The sequence below is a fragment of the Biomphalaria glabrata genome, chromosome 9, assembly GCF_947242115.1.
Source record: "Biomphalaria glabrata chromosome 9, xgBioGlab47.1, whole genome shotgun sequence".
Classification (NCBI taxonomy): domain Eukaryota; kingdom Metazoa; phylum Mollusca; class Gastropoda; family Planorbidae; genus Biomphalaria; species Biomphalaria glabrata.
Genome location: NC_074719.1, coordinates 21822144 through 21843719, shown reverse-complemented (window position 1 = coordinate 21843719; position 21576 = coordinate 21822144). Strand labels below are relative to the sequence as shown.

The following is a 21576-nucleotide window of genomic DNA, read 5'->3' as shown; positions in this document are numbered from 1 at the left end:
AGTGTCAAAACACGAATCAATTCAAAAAAAATCTTATATTTAAAAAGGGAAATAAATCTAATAGTATTGAGAAATTATTGTAAATGTGCTTTTCTTTCCCTTACATAAGCTTCATTTAAGATGAGCAACATTGTTTTCTTTGCAATGACCTAGAGGGAGACTTCAATAGTTAACAAAAGCTATAGATCATTGGAGGACATATCAGTGTGTAGATAAAAGAAAAAACAAATTACACGAACTAATACTGAAAGATAGATCTTCACTTATATCAGGCCTGAGTTTCAATATCAGGAGATGTACCCAGCAGTTCCTAAGCGAAGATATGAGAACACTAATCAGTTCCATCGAAATTCACAAACACAAAATCACTGGGATAGAAAGTGTTAAGAAATGTTTCAGTCTTTGGAAAGTCTGGTGGATAGTCACATGACAGTGGCTTTTCTACATTGATGTCATTGTAGGGCTCAAATAAGCAAATAAGCAAATTATATTGACTTTTTTTTAATGATTTTTTTCTTCCTGTTTTTGGGACCAAAGAGCATGTTTAGTGTTGAGTCTAACCAATGATTCTGTTTGTTGTTGAAAATTAGACAAGGAAAATAAAACTTTTAAAACTTGTTTTATTACATAAAAAAAAACCTGAACATTATAATGAAAAATACTTACTATTAGTTATAAGAAATATACTACATTTCCTGTAACTTATTTCTTAAGTTTAAAACATTGTTATATGCGCATTTCTTGCACTCTTTCTTGCACTCATTCTTGCGATGAAAAGTCGTTAATAATAATGTCCTAATAATTATTTTGTTTTACGAAAAACTGCATGTAAAGGGAGGCAATGTCAAAATAATTTATTTCAAAGAAAATTACTAGTTGTTTCCCTTGATTTATAAAATACAACAACTCATACACAGACAGTTTATCTAGAACTTTTAACTGTAATCTAAACTTCAAATATATAAGCCAAACAACTGAACAGTAGTATTTGTATTTTCTAAATTTCCCAACAATGCCTCAACTATCTAGTATTTCAAAATGTTACATTTTCATAGTGTGCAAAAGTGTTACCGTACATGTTACTTAGATATAAGAGACTATTTTGTTAACATTGCCATACTGTAGAAACATATCCATATTTAGCATTGCACACCTCCAGGCCGTTGTATAGTTCACTGGTTCAATATTGTTATGGCCACTATTGGCCAGAACATCTACTTTCCATTTTTTTGTATTTAATAAACGAGCAACATTTTATAACATACATTTTATATATATATAACAATAAAATTATACGACCCGCTTTTTCATTTTTTCTCTCTCTACTCTCTTTCTCTCTCTCTCTCTCTCTTCTGGAACCCACATGCTACAAAGCTTATATCAACTCACTCTGTCTGTTAAAATGTTTGCACACTTTATTTCTTCCACACCCAATCTCGGATATTGAGGAAATTTTCTAAATTATTAATGTTCCTCACAAAACAAGAATTAATTAAAAATAATGTTTCAAAGAAAATTAGTGTGTAAACACAAACTCAGAATCGGCCTCCGAAGTGGTCAACTCAGGTAGATAAAAAGGAAGGTTTCAATATTTTCAGCAAGAATGTCAGAAACTATAACCTATCAACAACTACAATCTACGTCAATACATAAAGAAGAGACGAGCTGTTCTGTTATTAGAGCGGCTAAGAACTTGATACCACAGGATATGGAGATTTATTAATGTTATTATTATTACATTTTTAATATTCAATATGTATTCTATGAACTGATAGTTATAAAGATATAGTTAAATCCTAGGTGTATAGTAGATAAGTATACTTGCCAATAATAGAATATGCATCCTCCGTTTGGGACCCCTCAACTCAAGAAAACATTAAGAAACTGGAACAGACACAAAATAGAGCAGTGAGATTCATAACAAACGAATATTCACATTTGACTAGAGTAACACCTTTAGTAAAATCACTAAATTTAGAAAGCCTTCAGGACAGATGACTCAAAAGTAAAGTAGCAATTATACATAAAACACTGAACCATAATCTTCAAATACAAAAACAAAATTTAATAAAATACTCTGAAAGACACAAAGATAAAGGCACACTCCTCGTCACATATGCTAGGACAAATTTGTACAAATACTCCTTCTTCCCTAGTGCTATTAGAGCATGGAATGGGTTGCCTAAGCTAGCCAGGAAAACCAGTGACTTGGCAGAACTTAAGTCATTGGTTAATATGCATGATTAAATGCATGACGCTTAGGACGTAATCATCTTCTATTTTGAAGTAACGTCTGTATTATATAAGAAGACAAAACTACTGCAGATATCGAGATTTAAAGTGTTCAACAAGAGAACAATATTATTCGATGCTCCAAGAAGAATTGCCCAGCATACCATCATTTCATCTTATAAATCTCCAACATTAATTACAAATATTCACGAAATTAGCTACCAAGTAGCACTTGTCGACTGTTGACTAAAGTACTGCTATTTGTCAACGTTCTCTTGGACATGTCACTCACATGCTAGATGAAAACATTCCCAAAGACATCCCTTACGCTGAGTTTGCCGATGGAGTTAGACCCGATTGACAGCATTGAGAGAGTAAAAGGACTGACGCTTGCTTAGACAAAAGAAAGAATAAGAAACCTACCCTATCAACTAAGAAAGTTGCCCTATCAGCTAGCACTAAGAAAGTTGCCCTATCAGCTAGCACTAAGGAAGCTGCCCTATTAGTTAGCACTAAGAAAGCTGCCCTATCAGTTAGCACTAAGAAAGCTGCCATATCAGCTAGCACTAAGAAAGCTGCCCTATCAGCTAGCACTAAGAAAGCTGCCCTATCAGCTAGCACTAAGAAAGTTGCCCTATCAGCTAGCACTAAGAAAGTTGCCCTATCAGTTAGCACTAAGAAAGCTGCCCTATCAGTTAGCACTAAGAAAGCTTCCATATCAGCTAGCACTAAGAAAGCTGCCCTATCAGCTAGCACTAAGAAAGCTGCCCTATCAGCTAGCACATACATGAACTGTGGTAAAGTTTGCAGCTTCTAAATTGGCTTCTTTAGTCTCTGGCTGGTTTCGTCCCGATTCAAGGAGAAGAAACCAACACTGGGCGCATCCATTGTCAGTCAAAACATAAGGAGGAGCTCTAGTGCTACCGCAGAGCGTTAAAACTCTTTTCTTACGTGCCTAGTTCGAAACCCAACAAAGACTGAGACTTAAACATGTTCATGTCTAGGACAATTCCAATCCATCCGATTTTGAATGTGTACTTGACCATAGTTGCGATACGTAAAAGCCGTTGGTCTAGATGACATCCCCGTCGCCCATAGAAACAGATGAGATGTTACATCTGCCTCGCGGACTGCGAAGTCACGAACGTTTTCACGTGTAAACATGTTGTTGAGCTTGTTTCTGGTGCTGCTGTCTAACATCCACTGGGAATAAAAGACAATAAAAGGAATACTATGTTTTTTAATCAAGACAGTCTCAGGACTAGGCTTCTATAAGTTAACGTAGTTCGTTCACTGGCAAAACCAAAAGGCAGGCGCCCGAAATGCAGACCACGAGCATGGTGGCTTGATGACGTAGAGACAGATCTACAACGGCTGAAAGTCCTGGGCAGAAGTAAGGCGCAGGTTAGATCAGAATGGAAAGATGTGCTAAAGCAGGCCAGGGTTCTGCAGGCTGTAGCGCCACTGGGATGGGTGTATTTTTTAAAAAGTCAGCATAACATTTTAAATGCCAATGAAACATTTTAGAACTTAACATAACATTGAAAATGTCAACAGTTTAATATTATGTAGAATACTTTTAATTCAGCATATTAGTTTTATGTTACCTTACTAATTTAATCATCAATGTCAACATGCTATAGTAATTTTAACTTCATCATCATCATCATCCTCATCATCATCATTGGCCTCCTTCAGTCGTAGAACGACTATGGTTCATCTCAGAGCACACTTCCTCATGTGGCTGTGGAGCCCTATTTTGGAGAGACTCTCCCGTCCACAGATAGCGCAGGTTAAGGTGGGTTTTGCTTCGGTGGTAGAGGAGCTGGCCGTTTTTCAGATTGTACGTTTTTCTTCCTGAGCTGAGACCCATGTACTTTCACTGTCCATAGCTTTTTTGGTCACTGTCTCTCTCCATCTGTTGCGGTCCAGAGTTATGTCTTCCCAATTGTCAGTATTGATGTTCACTGATTTGAGGTCACGTTTTATTACATCTATGTAAAGGAGGTGGGGGCGACCAGTTTTTCTTGTGCCAGTCGCGAGTTGACCATAGAGGATGACTTTCGGGATGCGCTCGTCCTCCATCCGGCGAACATGTCCAAGCCAGCGCAAGCGGCGTTGTCTGAGGGATGTAAAGATGCTGGGAATACCTGATCGCGCAATGATCTCAGTATTGCACACTTTTTCTTTCCATGTAACATTCAAGATCCTACGGAGACATCTCAAATAGAATGAGTTCAGTTTTCTCTCTTGCTTTGCGTCGGTGATCCATGATTCACTGCCATACATCAGTGTACTCATAACGCATGCCTTGTAGACTTCCATTTTGGTCACCGTAGTTAGCTTATGGTTTTCCCAAACTCTTGGCCTGCGTCTAGTGAAGGTCGAGGCAGCCTTCCCTATGCGTTTTTTTTATCTCCTCTTCTAGAGACAGGTCATCCGTAATTGTGAATCCCATATAGCAGAATTCGTTTACGGCGTCCAGCTTGTTATCGTCAACAACATACCTATTAATGTCAGCATACATTTATGATGCCCACATACTTTTCTGATGTCAACATAACATTTTGATGTCAACATAACATTTTGATGTCAACATAACATTTTGATGTCAACATAAACTTTTCAAGTCAACAAAACATTTTGATGTCAACATAACATTTTGATGTCAACATAACATTTTGATGTCAACATAACATTTTGATGTCAACATAACATTTTGATGTCAACATAAACTTTTCAAGTCAACAAAACATTTTGATGTCAACATAACATTTTGATGTCAACATAACATTTTGATGTCAACATAACATTTTGATGTCAACATAAACTTTTCAAGTCAACAAAACATTTTGTTGTCAACATAACATTTTGATGTCAACATAAACTTTTCAAGTCAACAAAACATTTTGATGTCAACATAACATTTTGTTGTCAACATAACATTTTGATGTCAATATAACATTTTGATGTCGACATAACATTTTGATGTCAACATAACATTTTGATGTCAACATAACATTTTGATGTCAACATAACATTTTGATGTCAACATAACATTTTGATGTCGACATAACATTTTGATGTCGACATAATATTTTGATGTCAACATAACATTTTGATGTCAACATAACATTTTGATGTCAACATAACATTTTGATGTCAACATAACATTTTGATGTCGACATAACATTTTGATGTCGACATAATATTTTGATGTCAACATAACATTTTGTTGTCAACATAACATTTTGATGTCAACATAACATTTTGATGTCAACATAACATTTTGATGTCAACATAACATTTTGATGTCAACATAAACTTTTCAAGTCAACAAAACATTTTGATGTCAACATAACATTTTGATGTCAACATAACATTTTGATGTCAACATAACATTTTGATGTCAACATAAACTTTTCAAGTCAACAAAACATTTTGTTGTCAACATAACATTTTGATGTCAACATAAACTTTTCAAGTCAACAAAACATTTTGATGTCAACATAACATTTTGATGTCAACATAACATTTTGATGTCAACATAACATTTTGATGTCAACATAAACTTTTCAAGTCAACAAAACATTTTGTTGTCAACATAACATTTTGATGTCAACATAACATTTTGATGTCGACATAACATTTTGATGTCGACATAATATTTTGATGTCGACATAATATTTTGATGTCAACATAACATTTTGATGTCGACATAATATTTTGATGTCAACACAAACTTTTCAAGCTTGATATTTAAATGTTACATTTGTAAAAGACAGTTGTCGATTGAATACTGACACACCGAAACAGTTAGACTTTAGGAGGAGAAAAAGAGAGAAACAAGATCTTGATGTTGCTGCTAGATCTATCTAAATCTTTCTTCAATGTCTGCTGTCTTCATAATGACTATGTTTCTGCGCAGATGAGAATAAAGTGGATTAGAGAATCTAAAAGAGACATCTCCATAGTTGGCATCAAAGCTTAGATCACGTGATTGTAGACGCTATAAAAACAAACACATCCCTCCGTGCCCAACATCAAACACAGTTATCTTCTAATGACATTTCTCAAATGTACATTTTTATTGTTCAATATATCCTAGCAGTGGCGTAGCTAGGGTGGGGTGGCGGGGGATCCAAATTAGAAGGTCCCAGGTAAGGGGGGCCTCCAAATGAATGTTTCTAAATTTTATTTACATTAAATATTAATTATTAATATTTTATTATTGATTATTATTAATTATTATATGAATATTTGGACACTGCCATGTAATCTTGCTATTGACGTGAAGTTACCAATACTAGACAGCTTTGATCTGGATGACGCTATAGCTGCACAGAAAGCATGTAGTGAATAGGAATTCAGATGTGTCTAGTGTGTATTATCTCGCCAATAAACAACGGGATTATTCTTTAAACTGTCTAAGTGATTATTTTTTGTTCATTTGTACCAATTTATTAAGCACATTATCTCATGTCATAATTTCGAATGTCAAAATGCAAGGGCCCCTAGAAAGGTAAAGGCCCCCCGCTCCTCGGCCCCCAAACCACTAGCTACGCCAATGCATCCTTTGCAGTCTTTGCTTGCTGTTTTGTTTTTCCCCATATTCTTGACTTTAAGTCTCTATTCACTAACAGCACCAATGTTGTAAATGTAAGCCTAGACAAGACAACAAATAAACTTGACTTAACACATATGTAAACAGCTTTGGATTGTGGTGTAGACAAAGATTTAAACACAAATAAATTTACATTTAAGTCGAAATATTTCAAATACTTCAAAACTGTTTTCAGCACACATTTATAACACAGGATTTCGTCTTTTGTTTTTCTTCGTCGTTTGCTGCTCTTTCAGCCACTCATCTGCCACGAAGCTTTTACAAGTTTCATCAGACACTCAACACACTAATACACACACTAGACTTATCATTACTTATCACAATACTTATTAATAATCAAAAGATTTTGCTGGCCCCCCAAGCTAAAGCCAAAACACTAAAGTACTCCTTTCAGACCTTGTGATCTATAGGACAGATGATATGAACGTCATCTGTTTCTGTGGCCTACGGCTAACGAGGGTGTCATGTGGCCAGTACAATGACCAACCGCCTTTTGCTTTTCCCCAACTAATGTCAGGTACCCATTGGAGCTGGTTGGACTCAGAGGCACTTAAGGATCCCGAAATAAAACATCTCACCAGTCTTCACCAGGATTCGAACCCGTCCCCCCACTTTAACACTCAGCCACCGCGCCTCCTACAGCCAAGGCACTAAGTAGGCCATATATACAGCTAATGTCAGGTACCCATTGCAGCTGGTTGGACTCAGAGGCACTTAAAGATCCCGAAATAAAACATCTCACCAGTCTTCACCAGGATTCGAACCCTTCCCCCCACTTTACCTCTCAGCCACCGCGCCTCCTACAGCCAAGGCACTAAGTAGGCCATTTATACAGTGCTCGAGAGCTAATGGCATTTTGTGCCAAACCAATAATCTTGAGTTGAAGGAATAATAAAATATTCACGACATAGAAGAGCTTTGAAGTGTAATTGTAAAAGACAATTACAAAGTTAATATATACCAACTATTTGTATAACTAGTTTATTTGATCATCAGATTATATCATTACATTCCTCATAAACTTCTCTTTCTTGTACTTAATGCGTCATTTGTTGATCGTAAAGATCCGACTCCACAAAGATCATCTCACAAAGGAAAAGATTTTCGAAAACCTCAATAGCGCCTCGTTGACTTTCTGAAGCAGTCCCACAATGCATTTCACCGAGTGCCCTCTCTTTCATGTCTCCATGGTGATATACACACACGCCGATACAAAACACTGCGTTTATCTCGTTTTGTTTGGAGCAAATCTCTGAGGTCAAAGGTCGACTCTCCGAGGGGACACTGGTGGTGGGCTTGAGCCCGTGGTGCGAGGCGCTCGGATGCTAATTGAATCCATTTCCATTTGATTGAGACCCTCTGTGCCTCGCGCAGAGTGTTCTGGCTTGTGTCTTCTAATTAGGATCGGAATCCTTTCTTTTAATAGAAGACGAAGTAGCCTCTAAAGTAGTCGATAGTTAAACTATCAAACTTGACCTCGTCATTAGCCTCAATAACTTATTCCTTAATTTATGCATATTCTTACAATGCCGCTAATTAACGTGCTAACTCTTCATGGAAACGGTTGGGGGGGGGGGGTGGAATCTGAACACTCGAAAGGTATTTCGAAAACGGCTCTAACGATTTTTCTACTAATTTGAAAGTTTATCTTTGGGAGAAAAATTGTTAGCTAATTTGCCACAAGGTAAAAACTATGGCTTGGCAGTTATAGTTAATATTTTTTTAATATAATCATGTTTTAATTAAATTTCGCTATTTTGAAAAGCTTTAGGCGGGTAAACCCGCAAGACTCATATTTTTGTCTTTTTAGTCAGTAATGAGTGGACAAAATAAATAGACGTAGACTGACATTTCCAACAACATCTTAGGTAGACATTTGCTCGACTGTAAGAGAAGAACTTTGATGGTGCAAGCTCGCAGAAAGACTCCTTGCAATATTGAAGCATTACAAAAAAAAAGTCATATAATTAGCAAGAAAACATTTAAAAATTTAAAAAGACCATACAATACATTATCAACCTCCATTCTAAAACTTAAAATATAATAATACTTTTTTTTTTAATTCAAACGGGTATCGAACCCGTGATTTTGAGACCGTCAGCTGCTTGAACAAACGAAGTTACTGATTCGGGCGATGTAAACTTGAGCGATTATTTACATGTATTTTCATTATATGGACATCTAGATCTAACACTAGACCTGGACCTCTGATTTCGAGCTCTTCAAATCTAGTCTAGATCTAGATCTACTTCTAAATGTAGAATCTTTATGTGACCTATATTAAAATTACGTAAAAAACTCTTATATAATTCGATAAAAATAAAGCATTTTTTAAATACAAATAGTAATGGTATAATATCGATACACTACAGCTGACTACGCCATGTTTTTATTTAAATTAATTATTATTGAATACTTCTAATGATAGACTCCTGAACATTAATTAATTAAACTCTTGAATCAATAATGCATTGCTTTCGGAAATTCCCAAACTCTATAGTCCTTTCAAGAACGCGATAGACCTTTCAATACCTATGTTGGCTCTCACCATGTTCCATGGGTGCAAGGTTGGCGATTTTTTTTTTAAGTGTTTTTTTTTAACTAAACACAAAAGTACTAGCATCTACAGAAAACAAAGATAGACAGATAGATAAATAGATAGATAGATAGATAGATAGATAGATAGATAGATAGATAGATAGATAGATAGATAGATAGATAGATAGATAGATAGATAGATAGATAGATAGATTAGTCTTCTGCACCTTAGCGTTCAGCAACTCTGACACGCTCACATGCAAACCTACACACAGACGCACAAACACAAATCGTCGATGTCCCTCGATGTTGTCTCAAAGGAAATCAAATCAATCAGTGGGCGTGGCCTCGCGCGAGACGAAGGCCCGAAGAATCCCGAATGCCAGACACGATGAAGTCCCTGGGAGAAATTATTTATCGCCGAGTTTAATTGAGACTAGCCAGCGAGGAGAAATCAAAGGGATGTTTAAAATCGTCATGAACACTTAACCTGGTTAGGCCAAACGCTGGAGAAACAGAAGCTGAGGACATGCGCAGACGGCTAAGTTAATTCGCGCCATTTCCCACAAAAACGAGGCCAAATTAAAGCCCTTCTTGCCCCTGGAGCTAAATGTAATTTCTCATTCGATCTCTGTTCCCTCCCTTACTCTCTCTCTCAATCTCTCCCTCTTTCTTCAATCTCTCTCTCTCTCTTTTTAAGTCTATTTTTTAACGCAGATGCTCAGCGAATGTTTGCTCGCAGAGAAAAGCGCAGCAGGGATGTGGCGTGCGTTTGGGGTGGTTGGGATTGGGGGGCGTTGAAATAAACAGTGGGCGAGAGGGCGGCTAGGGCGAAAAACATGAGCGCTGCATCTGGAAATTTTTGATCCTGTTTAATGACATTCGATCTGACATGTGATTTGTCCACTGACTTGCCATTGCGTTTGTCATTTGATGTCATGAATCATTGAATCAAGAGCAGATCATCGCTGCAGACTTGCGAATGCTGAAAGTGTTTATAGAAACAAGATATGATCAGAACTTGGCCTGTCAATATTTTACTCTCCTAACTGTGCTATGCTATGCTGTGCTGTGCTATGCTGTGCTGTGCTATGCTATGCTATGCTATGATGTGCTATGCTATGCTGTGCTATGCTATGCTATGCTATGCTATGCTGTGCTATGCTATGCTATGCTGTGCTATGCTATGCTATGCTATGATGTGCTATGCTATGCTATGCTATGCTGTGCTGTGCTATGCTATGCTATGCTGTGCTATGCTTTGTTTTGGAATGTAACGGTTATGTTACAGTGTAAGCTATTCTTTTAGTATAATTATCAATGTATTCTTTTCTTCCGATTTCTTTACACCTTTGTCTCTGGCTTTCTGGAGACAATGGATGGTCCTCAAAGTCGAAAGTGAAAAGTGTATGTATTTTTTCTTAAAATTAATATGAAATTCTCTAGATGCTTTTAGATCTATGCCCTTCCCCCAGCTATGCTTCCACCAAGTTTAGTTAGCTTAAATAGTGCACGAAATAAGGAAATGAACAGGAAAACCTTCGAAAGAAAAGCTTTTCAATTTTCTATTTTTGTGATCAAGATTTATATTTTTCTCAATTAAAATATCATGAATAAAATGTAACTAAAATTTTCAATATGAAAATGTCTTAACTAAAATGTTCTAACTAACTGAACAAAAAAAAAACCAGATTAGAATAATTGAAAATTCATGGCACATTAAGTTCTCTCTGAATGTATTACACGATACAACAAAAACATGCCGGACGGTAATGAACAATAAACCACAACATTTTTCTGTTATCGAATTGTACGTTGTGCTTTTCTCGACTCTAATGATCAGCTGCATCCTGTAAATGCGTGCAATGATATGTTGTTGGAATACATCCATTAACCCGAAACTTTTAATAAATCCTGACAGGGACATTCTTTACAAGCTGCACGCGCCTATTACAATTGATCTCCGCGTTAAGCATACACGTTAAGCACATTTTATAAAGCGTCAATTTCGGATTCAGTGTCATCCAGAAATCATTTCAATATTTATTAAAATAAATTGGATGTGGACACAAAAAACAACAAAACACAACGCATGTTGGAGACACTCTCTTGTCGACGCATTCACATTTCGTTTTTCTATTCAATTACAAAGTTTTAAACGCTCTTTTCGTTGGAAAGACAAATTTGTCATCTCTGAAAGGTTTTTGGCTACATCCGGGTAGTCCAGAGCTGTGCGCAGACCCCCCACCCCTCGTGCCATACAAATCCAGGCTGAACCGAAGGAATAGCCAACTGGCTAGTCTCCCCGGACTTCCAAGTAAGGACCCGGATTGCGAAGTTTTAACTTCCCCATCCCCTCCTATCGTCTCTGGTTTCATTACGGGGACGAGAGAAATCGTGGCGAGGCGCATGCGCGTCACTTAATAAAATAACATTTTTTCCCGCCTGGTTTCTGAAGTGTTTCCAGAGACTGAGATAACTTGGTTGTGATCCAATCCGCTTTAGAACAGCTCAGCATGGGGGACAGTTTGTCAATGAAGTCACAAGAAATGGAGATGTTTCTTCTTTTTAATACCATCACCTTGGATTGGGGATTGCGTTAGAATGTCTTTTGGTTCTAGCAAATCTAGTCCATTTTGTGTGTTAATAATGTGTTCTTAATTGAGAGAGATGAAATTCTAGTTGTTGTTTTTTTCCCATGTAACTTCATATTATGAATGTCAAGATGCAAAGTAACTGTAAAATAGCAAGAAAAAAGATAATGGTATTTCCCTTTCAGATCTTGCAATCTACGGGGCAGCCATTTTAAAGGACGACGGTTAACGAGGATGTCGTGTAGCACAATGATCTTTTGAGTGCGGTACATTCTGGGGAGTCCTCTGAATTTCAAAAGCTCCCAATTCAAGTCTTCGCTGAGTTTCGAGCTACAAACCCCTCGGTTTGAATGGAACGCGGTTTAACACTCAGCCACCACATCCCACTGTAAGATACAATGATATTTTTTTTTGTTTTGTTTTGTTTGTTTATTTAATGTGCCCATAACATTTACATGAAATTTTTTAACATACGTTGGTAGGTAAAGGATTAATTAATATTCGCAAATGTTTTTTTTATATGAGATTTTAAATCTTATGTAACGTATTTTCTTTAAACTACTTTTTCACTCTGTCAATGTTTTATGTGTGGTGGGTACTTGTTGGGGTGTATGTGTGTGCATCTGTATGTGTGTGTGTGTTTATTCCACTTTATTTTCCTTGACTGTGAAATGAAGATAGAGAAGAGGGAATCAAAATAGAGCAGTGATGTCCAAAGTACGGCCCGCGGGCCAGATCCGGCCCGCAAAGTGAGTCCACCCGGTCCGCCAAAAAGTGTAGAAAATCCCCCCTTTTTCCAAAAAAAAAAATTGAATTTTAAAAATGTATCTTTACTTACGTTAGGGGCTTAGGGCCCTCAATTTTTCTCCTGATGATAAGTTCCATAACATTTAACATTTGAGTGTTTATGAAATAGGTATCTGAGTCTAGAATGTATGTTTTCTACCAGGAAAAGTGACACGGTTCTTTACTTTTTTGTGGAGCATGATAATAAGCCAACATATTTGTTTTATAAAGAAATTCTGGCTGTTTCAAACAAAACAACAACATATAAACGACATTATGAAACAAATATGACGGCATTCTTGGTTTGAGCCACGAATAAAAGATTGTTAAACTAAACCTAGAAATTGGAGGATTGATGGAAATATTTACCAAAAAGAGACAGGAAAATGACTCGGTTATAAAGCTAGCTACAATGTTGCTCATATTCTAAGCACAGAAATGAAGTCCAATCTTGCTGATATTTTACGTAGAGAGATAAAGCCATCTTCTGACGCGGGGAAAAAAAGATACATTTCAAATATCTCATTTTAATGAAGCATAGGATCTACGGGTTTCAGGTCAATATCGTTTTTGTAGGCCTACTTTTTGTTCCTGTGGCCCGCGACACGAGTGTCGGAAATAAAAATGGCCCGCTGGTCGAATTAGGCTGGGCATCACTGGAATAGAGGGAATGAAGAAGATAGAGGGGGGGGGGGGAAGAGAAACGAAGATTAAAGCTTCCAGATGTTTTTTCTTTCCCTTGTAACTTACTTCCCCTTTCTATATTCAACTGTAACTTACTTCCCCTTTCTATATTCAACTGTAACTTACTTCCCCTTTCTATATTCAACTGTAACTTACTTCCCCTTGCTGTATCCAACTGTAACTTAATTCCCCTTGCTGTATCCAACTGTAACTTAATTCCCCTTGCTGTATCCAACTGTAGCTTACTTCCCCTTGCTGTATCCAACTGTAGCTTACTTCCCCTTGCTGTATCCAACTGTAACTTACTTGCCCTTGCTGTATCCAACTGTAACTTAATTCCCCTTGCTGTATCCAACTGTAACTTAATTCCCCTTGCTGTATCCAACTGTAACTTACTTCCCTTTGCTGTATCCAACTGTAGCTTACTTCCCCTTGCTGTATCCAACTGTAACTTACTTGCCCTTGCTGTATCCAACTGTAACTTACTTCCCCTTGCTGTATCCAACTGTAACTTACTTGCCCTTGCTGTATCCAACTGTAACTTACTTGCCCTTGCAGTATCCAACTATCGCTTACTTCTCCTTGCTGTATCCAACTGTAACTTACTTGTCCTTGCTGTATCCAACTATAGCTTACTTCTCCTTGCTGTATCCAACTGTAACTTACTTCCCCTTCCTGTATCCAACTGTAGCTTACTTTTCCTTGCTGTATCCAACTGTAACTTACTTGCCCTTGCTGTATCCAACTGTAACTTACTTCCCCTTGCTGTATCCAACTGTAGCTTACTTCTCCTTGCTGTATCCAACTGTAACTTACTTGCCCTTGCTGTATCCAACTGTAACTTACTTCCCCTTGCTGTATCCAACTGTAGCTTACTTCCCCTTGCTGTATCCAACTGTAACTTACTTCCCCTTGCTGTATCCAACTGTAACATACTTCCCCTTCCTGTATCCAACTGTAACTTACTTCCCCTTGCTGTATCCAACTGTAACATACTTCCCCTTCCTGTATCCAACTGTAGCTTACTTCTCCTTGCTGTATCCAACTGTAACTTACTTGCCCTTGCTGTATCCAACTGTAACTTACTTCCCCTTGCTGTATCCAACTGTAGCTTACTTCTCCTTGCTGTATCCAACTGTAACTTACTTGCCCTTGCTGTATCCAACTGTAACTTACTTCCCCTTGCTGTATTCAACTGTAACTTACTTCCCCTTGCTGTATCCAACTGTAACTTACTTCCCCTTGCTGTATCCAACTGTAACTTACTTCCCCTTGCTGTATCCAACTGTAACTTACTTCCCCTTGCTGTATCCAACTGTAACTTACTTGCCCTTGCTGTATCCAACTGTAACTTACTTCTCCTTGCTGTATCCAACTGTAACTTACTTCCCCTTGCTGAATGCAACTGTAGCTTACTTGCCCTTGCTGTATCCAACTGTAACTTACTTCCCCTTGCTGTATTCAACTGTAGCTTACTTCCCCTTGCTGTATCTAACTGCTTGTCTTTTTATTAGGCTCTGGGCATTTATCAAGGACACTTTTTGTTTTCTATTCAGGAATCTCTTAAATCTTAGCCCCAGTCAACTTTTATATTTGTTTACTTAGGCAGTGTTTTTCAAACTGTGTTCCGCGGAACCCTAGTGTTTTCGAGGTCTGAATAGGTGATTCACTAACTACTGGAATAATTGACTAGTAAGCCACCAAGTAAATTAATCTCTCTAAAAAATAAGCAAAGTGTTCCACTAAATACTTAGGATGTGCGAAGTGTTCCGTTAAGGAAAAAGTTTGGGAAACACTGACTTAGGAAAACATGACTTTGTTTTTTTTTTAGTAAAATAAAATAATTTAACGGAAAAAGGAAAACGCAACACACAATTACTTTGATTCAATTCGATTCACTATGACTCACTTTGATTCACTTCGATTCACTCTTACAAACTTTGATTCAATTCAATTTACTCTGACTCACTATGATTCACTTCGATTCACTTTGAAACACTATGATTCATAATGTGTACATTATGTATATATATATATATATATATATATATATATATATATATATATATATAGAGAGAGAGAGAGAGATACTTACATACATACATACATACATACATACATACATACATACATACATACATACATACATACATACATACATACATACATACATACATACATATATACATACATACATACATACATACATACATACATACATACATACATACATACATACATACATACATACATACATACACACATGTATCTTAATATTTTAATAAATAAGAAAAAAGCCAACAAATCTTTGTTTTGCATCGGGGCAGGAGAACAGCATTTTTGATTAGGGCTTCATACGCTTTTAATCCGACACTGTGAATACTGTGAGGAAAGGGGGGGGGATTGGAAAGGCTTTACGAAGGGTTTGGGAAAGGAGAATGGTATGGGGTGGGGTTGGGGGTGCGTAAAGTCGAAAGCTGAGCCTTCCAGGTATTGTTTTAACATCTAAAGGGAGCGCAAGCCACGCTTTAGTTTGTTGGTCATTCCATCCATTACTTGAGGCCACGGGAGACTTGGGCCGGTTTGTGTCCAAGTAATGATTGTGGTCAGCGGGCTGGAGAGGGGTTCTAATCGTCTCGGGAAATTAACACTGCAGCGGTGTTGGGGGGGGGTATGGACGGGGGTTAAGGAGGATGCTGAATGTCATGTCATTGTGTTGGCGGAGAGGCTTGTGTGGGATGTGCACCCCTTCTCGTCTTGTTCTTATGTGTCTTGTTATTGTTACACTTTTTGTTTTAAATACCCAATAGATATTTGTTGTGTTCTTTCTTTTCTATTCATTACTGCCATTAGTCACACACTCAATTCCCTTTTGGGTATGTCGGATTTTTATATGTAAACCAGTAACGCCAGAATAATTGGTTTCAGTTAGTATTTGTGTAACAAAGAACTGGCCGACACTCAAAATTGTTCCTTCAGCAAATCTATTAGAGACAAACTTTCTAGACTCAAATTGGTGTCATCCACAATCCAACACACAAGTCAAACATTGAACAGAAAGTTAACTTCAAAGTTAATGCCGAAATGAAATGACTATATTTCGGTAAAGTAGCCAAATTCACGCGCGCACGCACACACACACACAAAACAAGTAAGATAGAGGGTGAGAGAAGATTTCCGTGCTGCCTTTTCAAAAGCTTTTTTTTTTTAATTGATTGAGTCTGAATTCGAACTTGAGGTCTCCATACTCCATGATGGATGGCCGACATGTTAACCACTTAGCTATTCAGATTCTTGTAAAGGTAGAAGGTCTATAGTCCTATTTGGTCAAAAATCTTAAGCGAACGACCTAATTCTCTACACAAGCTTAGTAAATTGGCTATATACTCAAAAATAATAAATTGACTAATTGACTAAGCTCTAAGTTTTAATTGATATATGTGTTGTCATCGACATTAAATTATTGTGCAAAGTTTCAACTTGATCCGTGTGCAAGATTCCACCCAAATAGAAAGAGTGAGTTAATATAAACTTTATAAAAACTCAGGAAATCGTAAAGTCGGAGATGAAGAAGTAATGTGGAGAAATGTTACAAGAAATGTGACATTGTCGCCATTGTGAAATTGTTATATGGCCCTGATATTACTAAAGTTACACAACGCTGGTTCTGTATACGTTGTCTGCTATTTACTAAGAACTTAAATATGGTAGGAAGCGTGGTCGCGAGGCTAAGTGCGCTTGAACTTGGCTTGGCTACCTAGAAGGGGGCTGGAGGTTCGACACCCAACTCGAGTAGAGTTGTGTTTACTGAGCGCCTAAAGGCAGCACGGAAAACCAACCACCTCTTTGGTGGCCCCTGTGTTTTGCGTAATATTTTAATTTTTAATGTAAGAAACACTAATTTGGTTCCCCCTCAAGATTTTCACATTTTCTCCCACCCTAGCTACGCCACTGACCTCACTGACCTAAGGAAGTATTTATAAAAATAAGAAACTAAAGTAATGAAAGTATTTCTGATAAGCATTATATTACTATATTTCTCTGACATGATTGCGTTCAACATGGTGGTATAGAGTTAGACAATAGGGGTAGGGGCTGCATGTGTCGTGGGTTGTTGTTTTTCTTCTGATAAGTGTGTAACCTTCACTCACGTAAGTGTAGATTTCGGGTCACGCCTTGCTCCAAAGGTCACGTGCCAGCGCGTGTCAGACGTCGCCTTGGTGAGAACAAGGTCAGGTGGGCGAGTTCCTTCTCCCTACCCCGTTCCCCCCTCCTCCACATGCTCACTACACTTGTAAGACCTCAAAAGTAGTGCTCCAATCCAACAAAGTGACACGAATTGCACTCCCCCCCCCCACCCCACCCTCCCTCTCCTTTATCTTCTCCCTGGCGAGACACGACGTACGTCACAGGACAAGCGACACCGCGCGATGAAGTCTCGGTGAGAGAAAGCAGTCGCACAGCTTGACCCTCCGCACAAAGGCCAACTCCCCGCGCGTGAGCGTGTCTTGCCTCGTGCGTACCTGTTGCCTCCCCACCTCTTATTCCCTGTGAAGGTGTTAGTATAGCCTAACTTTCACATGGAGAACGACGCTCTGTAGGTAACAGAGACCCATCAAATAAACACATGGAGCCTAACTTTTCTTTTTTCTTGGAGTCTGGACCTGTAGATTTGACTGGACCAAAAACTTGGTTTATTGGACCAACGATCGAACTGATAATAACATTTAAAAAAAAAATATAAAAAAAATAAACACAGCTTTAACAAGAATACACCATCTCCACCTTCACCACCTTAATAAGAGAAATAAAGAGAAATAAATAAACAAAAATAAATAAAAATAAAGAGAAATAAATAAAAATAAAGAGAAATAAATACAGAGAAATAAATACAGAGAAATAAAGAGAAATAATGAAAGGGAAATAAAGAGAAATAAATACAGAGAAATAAAGAGAAACCAGTGAGATAGATAAGCATAAATATATAAAGAGAAATACATAAAGAGAAAAAAAAGAGAAACATAAGAACTTTCCCTTTTTTACAAAAAAATAAAAGTGAATAATCAATACCATTATCAAATCTACGTAGGCCACTGACCATTTGTTTTACATTTTATTTCGTAATATTGCCAGTTCGATTCAATCCATTGTAAGACTTCAACTTTTCTTTGTATTATCCATCGTCAATCTAGGAAGAGAAACCTGTTATAAGCATGAATTATGATGTTTCATTTCATCAGAATGAAGAGACTAGAAACAAGACTATTACAGCAATTGGACTCCACAATGACCTACTAACTACTGTCATAGACGCAAACATATTGCCACATTACTAGGTCCTCAGGACTCGCAAAGACCTTCCTTCGGGGAATAGTAACAGGAAAGAGAAGAAGAGGCAGACAGAGAAAGCGATGGGAAGACAACATCAAAGAATGCGGACAGGCCTGCCATTGAATGAAATTCTTTCCTAGGCAAATTAGCAGATTAGCTTTTGGTGTAACAGCGTGACAAAAACAAAATAAATACAATTTGTTTTTATTTCTCAAAATATAATAATGATAATACAAAATAAGCTAATAATAATAAATTTATTTAGTATACCTTTTAAGATTTAAAAAAAAAAGAGTTAAATTTACTAGATATACCATTATAAAAATGAACAATAGTCTCAATAGTAATACAAAACGTATGTTAATAGATGCTGAATAGTCGATAACCCTAGTGAAGGTAGGCGAATCATACGACTGGCATTGAATTTCTATGAAGCGCAATCTAATTTGACATCTGGCCCGTTGGTCTAGGGGTATGATTTTCGCTTAGGGTGCGAGAGGTCCCGGGTTCAAATCCCGGACGGGCCCAATTTTTTTTTTAACTTAATATTTCATAAGGATTATCTTGAATCTAAAAAGGTATATGTTGTATCTCATCTCTTTAGTAGAAGTAAAACTAATTATATAATTAAAGTCTATATGGTGCACGAAGTTTATTGAGTATATAGTCTTCAAAACTGTCCTTTTGTTTTATATAAATAAATATCACTGCTATTTACACTATGTTACTGGTCTCTGCACTATGTCACTGCTCTTTACTCTATGTCACCACTCTTTCGACTATATCACTGTTCTCTGCACTATGTCACTGCTCTTTACTCTATGTCACCACTCTTTCGACTATATCACTGTTCTCTGCACTATGTCACTGCTCTTTACTCTATGTCACCACTCTTTCGACTATATCACTGTTCTCTGCACTATGTCACTGCTCTTTACTCTATGTCACCACTCTTTCGACTATATCACTGTTCTCTGCACTATGTCACTGCTCTTTACTCTATGTCACCACTCTTTCGACTATATCACTGTTCTCTGCACTATGTCAAGGTAACATTTTGTATTTTCTTGGAGATGCTTTGGATGTGGGGTACAGTTCAAACAAACAAACCCCGAGATGTTATTCTGTGGCGCCGACTCTGAAAAGATGTACTCAGAGTTTCGCTAAAATAAGTGTGTGTGCTTCTACATCTTTATACATGACTGCGTTCCCTTACCAGCACATGTTTGAAGTGTTCCCACCACGATAAGTGGACGACTGTGGGAAAGATAACGCCCTTGTAAATCAAAGAGATCACTGAGGTCCAAGTGACTTGACTCACAAGTGAAGTGACTGGGAATCTAGATCCTTGAAAGGGACTGACTGGTCTATGACCCCAATGCTAGACAAAACATATCAACAGTAGCTGGGAACTACAAGGTGGTAGGTCTAATGTGTTAGCAGGGGCGGAGAGTGTGACAAAGCTATGAAGAGTTGGGGGAGGCAGTAGAGTTTTGAACTTACTTGGAAGCAAATTCAAATACAAGATTTAGTTTCTAGGTTCGGAAGTTGTGAAAGTGGCAACTTCTCTTATTCTTCAGGTCATCATGCAGATGTAAAACAGTAGGACACAAATAAAACACAAAAAAAGACAGAAGTAAGACAAAAAAGTAAGACACGAGTAAGACAAAAAGTAAGACTTGAGTAAGACACGAGTAGTACACGAATTGTACACACGTAGATGACACAAGTAAGACACAAGTAGGACACAAGTAAGACACAAGTAGGACACCAGTAAGACACAAGTAGGACACCAGTAAGACACAAGTAGGACACCAGTAAGACACAAGTAGGACACCAGTAAGACACAAGTAGGACACCAGTAAGACACAAGTAGGACACCAGTAAGACACGAGTAAGACACAAGTAGGACACCAGTAAGACACAAGTAGGACACCAGTAAGACACAAGTAGGACACCAGTAAGACACAAGTAGGACACCAGTAAGACACGAGTAAGACACAAGTAGGACACCAGTAAGACACAAGTAGGACACCAGTAAGACACAAGTAGGACACCAGTAAGACACGAGTAAGACACAAGTAAGACACCAGTAAGACACAAGTAAGACACAAGTAAGACACCAGTAAGACACAAGTAAGACACAAGTAAGACACAAGTAAACTACGAGTAAGACACACTTTAGACACCTTGACTTTGACTTGTTTGGGTTCTAGAAAACAGTGTTGTGCTTGGAATGTCTCGAGATAGGAATCAACTTGTTACCTTCAGCAACAGCGACTACATGAACAAATCTATACAACAGCGACTACATGAACAAATCTATACAACAGCGAATACATGAACAAATCTATACAACAGCGACTACATGAACAAATCTATACAACAGCGAATACATGAACAAATCTATACAACAGCGACTACATGAACAAATCTATACAACAGCGAATACATGAACAAATCTATACAACAGCGACTACATGAACAAATCTATACAACAGCGACTACATGAACAAATCTATACAACAGCGACTACATGAACAAATCTATACAACAGCGAATACATGAACAAATCTATACAACAGCGACTACATGAACAAATCTATACAACAGCGAATACATGAACAAATCTATACAACAGCGACTACATGAACAAATCTATACAACAGCGACTACATGAACAAATCTATACAACAGCGACTACATGAACAAATCTATACAACAGCGACTACATGAACAAATCTATACAACAGCGACTACATGAACAAATCTATACAACAGCGACTA

The 21576-nt window shown here is 37.5% G+C and overlaps 2 protein-coding genes and 1 non-coding gene across 4 annotated transcripts in view; all 3 read left to right on the top strand.

Moving 5' to 3' along the window:
* Positions 1-12181: 12181 nt before the first annotated feature.
* Positions 12182-21576, top strand: part of LOC106059731 (uncharacterized) — a 62543-nt gene continuing 53148 nt past the window's right edge. For both annotated transcript variants that reach the window (XM_056040074.1, XM_056040073.1), the window contains exon 1: positions 12182-12376. The gene's annotated coding sequence lies outside the window, so the exon portion shown is untranslated. The remainder of the gene's footprint in view (positions 12377-21576) is intronic.
* Positions 12339-14972, top strand: LOC129928370 (uncharacterized). The gene is made up of 2 exons (XM_056042586.1): positions 12339-12376; positions 13700-14972. The coding sequence occupies exons 1-2, from the start codon at positions 12339-12341 to the stop codon at positions 14970-14972; spliced, it is 1311 nt and encodes a 436-aa protein (XP_055898561.1).
* On the top strand, positions 19245-19316 carry Trnap-agg (transfer RNA proline (anticodon AGG)). The gene has a single exon. It is a non-coding gene; the product is annotated as a tRNA-Pro (tRNA).